We start from the raw sequence: 9,158 nt of genomic DNA, 5'->3' as shown, positions 1-9,158 counted from the left end.
GACAGGGTTTCACCATATTGGCCAGGCTGGTCTCGAACTCCTGACCTTGTGATCCGCCCGCCTCAGCCTCCCAAAGTGTTGGGATTACAGGCGTGAGCTACTGCGCCTGGCCTGTTTTTTATTTCTTTAAAGATGCGGTCTCACTATGATGCCCAGGCTGGTCTTGAACTCTTGGCTGCAAGTGATCCTTTCGCCCCAATAACTAAAAATAACTAAAACTCTACAGTATTTTTAATTAATTCAAAAAGAATTTATTAAGTAGATATCATGTGCCAGAATCTGTCATAAATGTTGGGAGTATAGTAAGTGAGAGAGCATCCCTACCCTTATGGAATATACTAGTGAATGAGAAGGAAAAAGTAAATATATATGTACTGAGAAGAAACACTTTAGAAAGGAAGTGTTTGGATGAATGAGAACATCCAAACCAAAGTGGCATCTCTAATGAATAGTAAGATTTGTGTGGCTGGAGCACATGGGTGAAGCAGAGATCAGAGGAAGGCAGGGGTCGGTTGCATAGGGTCTTGAAGGTCATGATAAGGAATCTGAATTTTATATGAAATATAATAGGAAACCACTGATAACGTTTTAAGCAGGGAGTGCCTGAGGTTAGGAGTGACCTAATTTTACTATTTTTATAACAGTTTTATTGCAATGTAAGTCAAATGCCAGAAAAAATTCACACTTTTTAGTATATAATCCAGTGGTTTTTAGTATATTGAGTTGTGCAATCATCATTTAATTCCAGAACATTCTCATTACCCCAAAAAGAAACCCTCTACCTCTTAGCCCACTACCCAACTACAAATTTACTTTCTGTCTCTATGGCTTTGCCTGTTCTAGACATTTCATATAAAAGAACCCATACACCACTGGGCGTGGTGGCTCACACCTGTAATCCCAGCACTTTGGGTGGGTGAGACGGGCGGATCACCTGATGTTGGGAGTTCAAGACCAGCCTGACCAACAAGGAGAAACCCCGTCTCTACAAAAAATACAAAATTAGCCAGGCGTGGTGGCACGTGCCTGTAATGCCAGCTACTTGGGAGGCTGAGGCAGGAGAATGGCTTGAACCCGAGAGGCGGAGGTTGCAGTAAGCTGAGATCGTGCCGAGCCGAGATCGTGACGAGCCAAGATCGCACCATTGCACTCCAGCCTGAGCGACAAGAGCAAAACTCTGTCTCAAAAAAAAAAAAAAAAAGCCATACAATATATGGCCTTTGTGTCAACTCAGCATAATGTTTTCAGTGTTTATCCATGTCATAGCATTTATCAATACATCATTCCTTTGTATGGCTGAATAATATTCTATTGTATGAATACATCATATTTTGTTTAGCTATTCATCCACTGACAGACAGTTGGATTGTTTCCACTCTTTGGCTATTATAAATAATGCTGCTATGATCATTCCTGTACAAGTTTTTTGCGTGGACACGTTTTCAGTTCTCTTGGGTATACACCTAAAAGTAGATCGCTGAGTCAGATGGTAACTCTAAGGTTAACTTTTTGTTGTAACTGCCAGAATGTTTTCCAAAGTGATTGAAACGTTTTATATTCCCAGCAGAACCACGAGGGTTCCAATTTCTCCAAGTCCTCAGCAACACTTAAAACTGTCCATCTTTTATTACAGCCATCCTAATGGGGTGTGAGGTGGCATCTCATTGTGGTGTTGATTTGCATTTCTCTAATGACAAATGATACTGAGCAATTTCTCATGTGCTTATTGGCCATTTGTATATCTACTTTGGAGGAATATAATTTTGCGTTTTAAAAAGGTCACTATGGCTATAGTGTGATGAATGAACAGAGTGGGTGGGGGACAGAGCAACAACTGAAGAGGAAACTAGTTAGAAGGCAACCGAAGTAGCCTAGGTGAGACTGTTGTCTTAATCTAGGCTGGTGACAGGGTGCAAAGTGACAATTCAGACTATTTTTTTTTTCTAATAATGTCCATTTTCCTTTTTTTCTTCTTTTACTTTAAGTTCTGGGATACATGTGCTGAACGTGCAGGTTTGTTACACAGGTATACATGTGCCATGGTGGTTTGCTGCACCTATCAACCCGTCATCTAGGGTTTAAGCTCCGCGTGCATTAGGTATTTATCCTAGTGCTCTCCCTCCCCTTCCCCTTGACCGATTCAGAGTTTTGTTTTTTTGAGACAGAGTCTCACTCTGTCACCCAGGCTGGAGTGCAGTGGCACGATCTTGGCTCACTACAACCTCCGCCTCCTGGGTTCCAGCGATTCTTCTGCCTCAGTCTCCCAAGTAGCTGGGACTAAAGGCGTGTGCCACCACGCCCAGCTTAATTTTTGTATTATTAGTAGAGACAAGGTTTCACCATATTGGCCAGGCTGGTCTCAAACTCCTGACCTCATGATCCGCCCGCCTCGGCCTCCCAAAGTGCTAGGATTACAGGCGTGAGACCACGCCTGGCCGATTCAGACTATTTTTTAAAGAAAGAACAGAACTGATGGAATAAGTGGGGTAAGAACAAAAAGAAATATCTAGAATGACTCCTAAGAATTTTAGTTTGAGCATAGCTTTAACTGAGAAGGGGGTTTTAAAGGAGAAATCAAGGGAGATTTGGGGGGAAAAAAGAGTGATTTGGCCAATGTTAGATCTGGGATAACTATCAGACATCCAAGTGGATGTCAATTAGACAATTAGATAAACAAGTCTGCAGCTCAGAAAAACAGGTCAGATCTGAGCTCACCTAAAAAAGGGTACAGATGGAGAAATTAAGAAGGCCATGACTCAGCCCTGGAGATTTTGTCATCTCGAGGTCAGACAAGAGGAGAAGGATCTGGCAGAGGAGACTTCTATGCATCTGGAAAGCCAAAGAAAAGTGACTTATGGGGAGAATTGTTAATTGAGTTGAAGGCTGCTGAGACTTCAAGCAAGTGGAGGGCAGAGAATAGACAACCGGATTTGGAAAGATGAAGGCCTTCAGTGCCCTTGGTAAGAATAACCTAAGTTATATAGTTGGGATAAGACCCCAATTAATACAGGCTAAAAGAGACTCAGTGTTGAGGAAGTGGAGCACATTATAGACAGCTCCTTCAAGAGGGATGACATGTTAGAGAAATATTACTTACTGTACTTGTGATCTAATATTTCATATGCAACTGGAATCTTTTATTTGGAAAGGTCTATGTGGTTAAAAAACAACATCAACAACAACAACTCATTCTCCTAACCAGTCCTACAAAACCAGATAATTAAAACCCCTTTAGGCTGGGCACGGTGGTTCACACCTATAATCCCAGCACTTTGGGAGGCCAAGGTGGGAGGATCACTTGAGGTCAGGAGTCCAAGACCAGCCTGGCCAACATGGTGAAACCCCGTCTCGATTTAAAATACAAAACTGAGCCAGGTGTGCTGGCGCATGCCTGTAATCCCAGCTGCTTGGGAGGCTGAGGTATGAGAATTGCTTGAACCCAGGAGGCAGAGGTTGCAGTGAACCAAGATCACGCCACTGCACTCCAGCCTGGGTGAGAGTGAGACTCCGTCCCAGAAAAAAAAAATCTTTAACACTAGCTAGAAAATGATTCTGACAAGTCACTTAACCTCCCTGGGTCTTAGTTTCCAAATTTGTAAAATAAAAGAGTTGGTTAAGATACTCTCCAAAGTACTTCCAGTTTCAACAATCTGAAAGTGGCTCCCTACCCCCCACAATGACAACATATTGTCCCTGCAAAACTTAAAAAGAACAACTCAAGGAACCCAACCTGTCATTTACCCTCATTTTAGAAGGTTCATTACGTAGAAAGTCATACAAACTATACCAGATAAAATAAACAAAAGCTGGGCCGGACATGGTGGCTCACGCCTGTAATCCCAGCACTTTAGGAGGCTGAAGCGGGCAGATCACCTGAGGTCAGGAGGTCCAGACCAGCCTGGCCAAAATGGGGAAACCCCGTCTCTACTAAAAATACAAAAAAATTAGCCGCATGTGGTGGTGCACACCTGTAATCCCAGCTACTTGGGAGGCTGAGGCAGGGAGAATCGCTTGTACCTGGGAGGCGGAGGCTGTGGTGAGCTGAGATCACACCATTGCACTCCAGCCTGGGCAACAGAGCGAGACTCTGTCTCAAAAAATGAATAAATAAATAAACAAACAAACAAACAGGCGCTGGATGCTCATTCATTCAGCAAGTATTTACTGAGTGCTATATGTCACGTACCAGAGAGTAGTTCTAGGCTCTAGAGGCACAACAGCAAACAAATACAGTAAAAATAACAAAATAATCCACCCACATACCTCTCTTTTTTTTTTTAAGAGGCAAGAATAAACTATACTATTTAGGGATATACATTTGGGTGATAAAATGCAAGGAAGCAATTACTATATAAAATAATAAACAGATGATGTAGTATATTAGAAGGCAGTAAGTGCTATTGAGAAAAATAAAACAAGCAAGAGAGATAAGGAATGGCAGGACAGAAACTGCAATTTTGAATAAGTGGTTAGGGAAGGCTTTGTTCAGAGAATGGCACTCAAGACCTGAAGGAGATGAAGGAATAAGCCAAGTGTATAGCTAGAAAAAGAGTTTCAGGCAGAAACAGTAAGAGAAGCCCTGAGACCTGGAATGTCCCTGGCATGTTCAAGGAATCTCAAGGAAGGCAGTGTGAATGAGAGAGAGAGCAGCTAAAAATGAGGGAAGAAACAGGGTGGTTCAATCATGTAGAGTCTACAGACAACCCTAAGAATTCTGACTTTGAGTAACATGAAGAGACAAAATAGGGTTTTGAGAAGGGGAATGTCTTATTCTAATTAACATTTTAACAGGATCACTGGGTATGCTGTGTTGGGAATGAACACAAATGGGGACCAGTTAGGAGACTACTACTAGAGTCAAGGATAATGACCAAGTTTGGAGCTTACCAGGTTTAGACTTGAACAAAGAGAAAACTGGAAATGCCATTAATTCAGATGGGGCAAGAGTGCAGGAGGAACAGATTAGGGGAGATCAGAAATTCAGTTTGACAGGCTACATTCAAAATGCTATTAGACACGGAAATCGAATTGAAAGACATTGAATAGGCAGGCGGATATATAAATCTAGGCATATACATATTTTATATATATTTTAAAGTTTTCAACAAATTTAGGGCATTTCAATCAACTTCTCCCTCATATATAATACATAAGACAAGCTCACAGCAAACAAACTGAGCAGACAACTATATTTGGAATTGCTATACTTGCCAGTGACCATGAAGAGTGAGGGCTGCAGCCAGGGAATAGTCCATCGCAGAGCAAGGATTCAAATAAGCAGCCGGAAGCAGACCCAGGAGCAAAACACTGACAACCCTCTCGCTAGTCCAGTGGAGAGATGCAGACTTGGAGCCAGCTACAAAAAGGACCAGATTCATAAAAGTCGATGTGAGAAACACACATCTTTCATGTTCAACATATGCCACACAGTAACCCAAACTGACAGGCAGTGTACATAAAGGATATAACTCTGAGTACAAAGGAAGTAAAATATCAAAATAGTAGTTGAGAGAAGCTATCTCTATTTTTTGAAGGCTTTATCTCTGTTTTTTGAAGTCTTTTAGCACAAGGGTATCTCAATGCCTACATATTGATTAGAAGACAGATCCAAGAAGATGGATAAAAAAGAGAATTGCTGTATTGCTACAGAATTAAGCCAGTCTTGGTTCAGTGAAGTGAACAGACACCTTATGAATGTAAGTTAGTGGGCCGGGCGTGGTGGCTCACGCCTGCAATCCCAGCACTTTGGGAGGCTGAGGTGGGCAGATCACCTGAGGTCAGGAGTTTGAGGAGGTCAGGAGTTTGAGGAGGTCAGGAGTTTGAGACCAGCCCGGCCAACACGGTGAAACCCGTCTCTACTAAAAGTACAAAACTTAGCTGGGCATGGTGGTGGGCGCCTGTAATCCCAGCTACTCGGGAGGCGGGGGCAGGAGAATTGCTTGAACTCAGAAGGTGGAGGTTGCAGTGAGCCGAGATCGCGCCACTGCACTCCAGCCTGCATAACAGAGCGAGACTCTGTCTCAAAAAAAAAAAAAGAAAACAAAAGAAAAAAATTTGTAAAGACTTAGGCTAGAAGGTCTTCTATGATTATAAATGGCATCATTCAACCATAATGGCACTGTCTGCCCAAAGGTGTAAACTAGGTCTTCATTTGACAAAGTTGGACCCAAGAGTCCCCCCTACAGGTAGGAAGTCCTGCTAAAGGCATGACCATTAGTGAAGGTAAAGATGGCTAGAGCCCAGAAAGCAGCAGCGATGGAGAGAACATACAATGGTGGCTCGGTGACAAGTGTATGTGCTGCACTCCACACCATTGTGGGATAGGTCGGTCCTGAAGAAATGCTGAGATATGAGCAGGTCTGACCACTGGAGTTCGAAGCAACAGAGCTGAGGAAAGAGTCATTAGGATGATCATAAGAACCTCTCCTTTAACAGGACTGACAAACTTTCTAAATGACCATAGGTAAGCTACTTAACAATAAATAGGGGATAACATCTTATTTGTAAAATGAAGATAGCATCTATTTCACTGGGGTTACTGTGAAGTTAAGACTAGGGAACATCTGCATGTTCCCTACTTTATTTAATGACACCTCAGGCATTCTTTAACCTAACTCAGTAATCTGGAAATCATGAGAGACTTTTCCCCTAAATTCAATCGCCAAATCCTATTGGCGTATCTCTTTAACAGTTCTTGAGACAATCTTCTTTTCTTTGTGCTACTTTCCTAGTTCAGAACCTCATCTTGCCCGGACTACTATGACAGTGTTTTCCTCATCAGAATGAACGCTCGTTGAGGGCGGGAACTACGTTTTCTTCACATTTGTATCCTAGCATTACTACAGTACCTGAGGTAACACAAATGCCCAGGTTAAATGATTTTCGAACTGATCCCCCCTCCACTCCCACATCCAAACACAGCAACTCCAGAAGAAATGGGCAAGCTCCTAACCCTCTTTCCCGACTCAGGGTGGGAGCGAGTGGGGAGCATTCTAGGGACAGTGAACGGGAAGAAAACAGAACTGCTATGTGGATTAGCCTCATCAGGACTGCGACTTCCAGAGGGAGCTCTCTTTCTGATTATTCCCTCAACTCGTCAGCTCACAGCAAGTGAAATATACCTTCGGGTAAACATCTGGACCCCTAGACTACAGTGGTCATTGCTGTGATTTCGGTATTTTCTTCTCAAGAGATCTCCCACCCGGCAGATGAGTCCTCACTTCCATCCCCTTCCCTGGCTGGAGGCTGCGCTAAGCACCTCAGGGTGGGAAGACCCCTCACCTCGGCCTCCTAGGGCACCGCAAACGGCACTCAACCTCCAGAGAACCGCCATCTCGTTCCTGAGGGCTCAAGGTCATCCACCAACCCGGAAGCACTTAGGCGACAATTCCCACCCACGACGACGAAAGAAAACAGGGAGGAGGAAATGCTGGGTGAACCGGAAGTCGAGAGGCGGTGCACACCCGTCGCGCATGCGCAAACACGGCTGTCGGAAGGTGGCGAGCCTGAGGCGAACAATGGCGGAGCTGGGCGAAGCCGATGAAGCGGAGTTGCAGCGCCTGGTGGCCGCCGAGCAGCAGAAGGCGCAGTTTACTGCACAGGTGCGGGGACGGGGAGGGTGAAGGGAAAGGAAGTTTCACCTTCCTTGGTGGTCCTGGGCACGCTCGGAGGTCTGTACACTGGCGGCTCACTGGTGCTCGATCCCGGCTGCATCCCATTCCCCTCACGAAAGACAAGTTATGGCTCTCCTGTCCCTGGTGACCGGTAGTGCTCAGGTGCCAGCTATATAAGCGTAGCGTGGAGAAAAGAAAAGGTGTAAAGCAGGGAAGATTTGGGCGACGCAAGGGTACGGGAGACTAGTTAGCCGGCGACATGACTGGGCTGGCATTCGAAAGATCTGGGTTCTCATCCTCCCTCTGCTCCTTGCAGGCCACGTGCCCGTAGAAAAGATACTCATCCACTGTGGGTTTTGGTTTCGCCGTCACCCCACTGCCTCACTGGATTGTGAGGATCATATGCGACAATGTATTTGAAAACGACTAGAACATTATCGGAGGAAGGTGGACTCTGAAGTAGTCGCTGTAGACTATGGATGTAGAACAAGGGTTTGGAGCCCTTCGGACATGGTTCTAACGCGGCCTGACTTCTTGCTGGCTACATGACCTTGGACTACATAATCACGCCTCTTAAATGGGAGGTGATGACAGCTATCCTTGAGGACCTTAGAGAGAACTGATTTCTTAGTACCCAGCCTCACAAATAGTAAGCTCTTGGTAAAATGGTTTTTTCCTTTTGGGTGGGAGGAAGAGGGTGCTCGGATGACCAGCAAGAACCCTGGCTAGAAATCTTTGGGCCCTGAACATTCTAATGAAAGTGCACATAATTTCTGTGCCTGTATGTGCATTTTTCTGGGGAGTGGATCCATAACCCCCAAAAGGTTAATGGAAGAATTACCTTGTCTAGGGGATAGGTTTGGAATAAAATGAGTGCAATAGTTTGGGAAAATTAATTGGTTCCCTAGTTTGTTCACAATGGTTCTAGCTACTTTGGGGAATATAAAAGGTTATTAGTCCTACCTGAGAATGTACAATCTGTAGGGACGAGGATCTGGATCAATATTGGTGACTAATTAGGAAATGAAGAAAGAGAAGAGCCCAAAGTGACTCCGTGGTTGATTTAAAGAATGGTTTTGTCAGGTGTCAAAAAGTGAGAAGTTAATAAACAAGAGTTAGGCCTATCTGCAGACCCCAATGGTTACTATTTTTCTTTCCTTTTAGGTGCATCACTTCATGGAGTTATGTTGGGATAAATGTGTGGAGAAGCCAGGGAATCGCCTAGACTCTCGCACTGAAAATTGTCTCTCCAGCTGTGTAGACCGCTTCATTGACACCACTCTTGCCATCACCAGTCGGTTTGCCCAGATTGTACAGAAAGGAGGGCAGTAGGCCATCCCCCAGGAGAATGACAGAAGCAAAGGACTTGTTACTAAGCAGACTTAAGGGCCAGTGGGGGAAGGCTGTCAACCCATTGTCAGATCAGCATCAGGCTGTTATCAAGTCTGTTGGTGCTAAAAAGTAAAAGATGAAATGTTCAAAGAGTGAAATTTATTTATTTGGAATTCAGAGATTCCAGGTTGTATGACATCAGTTACTCAATAA

General features: G+C 44.2%; 1 protein-coding gene across 1 annotated transcript; it reads left to right on the top strand.

Annotated features, from left to right (window-relative positions):
• Positions 1 to 5,765: 5,765 nt before the first annotated feature.
• TIMM8B (translocase of inner mitochondrial membrane 8 homolog B) lies at positions 5,766 to 9,095 on the top strand. The gene is made up of 3 exons (XM_003805465.6): positions 5,766 to 6,463; positions 6,732 to 7,601; positions 8,778 to 9,095. The coding sequence occupies exons 2-3, from the start codon at positions 7,209 to 7,211 to the stop codon at positions 8,943 to 8,945; spliced, it is 561 nt and encodes a 186-aa protein (XP_003805513.3). The 5' UTR covers positions 5,766 to 6,463; positions 6,732 to 7,208; the 3' UTR covers positions 8,946 to 9,095.
• Positions 9,096 to 9,158: the final 63 nt, after the last annotated feature.

This window comes from Pan paniscus, chromosome 9, assembly GCF_029289425.2.
Source record: "Pan paniscus chromosome 9, NHGRI_mPanPan1-v2.0_pri, whole genome shotgun sequence".
In the NCBI taxonomy this organism is placed as follows: Eukaryota; Metazoa; Chordata; class Mammalia; order Primates; family Hominidae; genus Pan; species Pan paniscus.
This window is presented reverse-complemented; position numbering and strand designations above follow the sequence as displayed.

Coding starts and splice junctions, on each gene's coding strand:
- TIMM8B (XM_003805465.6), top strand. CDS start 7,209: ATGAGTCCTCACTTCCATCCCCTTCCCTGGCTGGAGGCTGCGCTAAGC. Junction 7,602..8,777: donor AGGCGCAGTTTACTGCACAG/GTGCGGGGACGG, acceptor CTTTCCTTTTAG/GTGCATCACTTCATGGAGTT.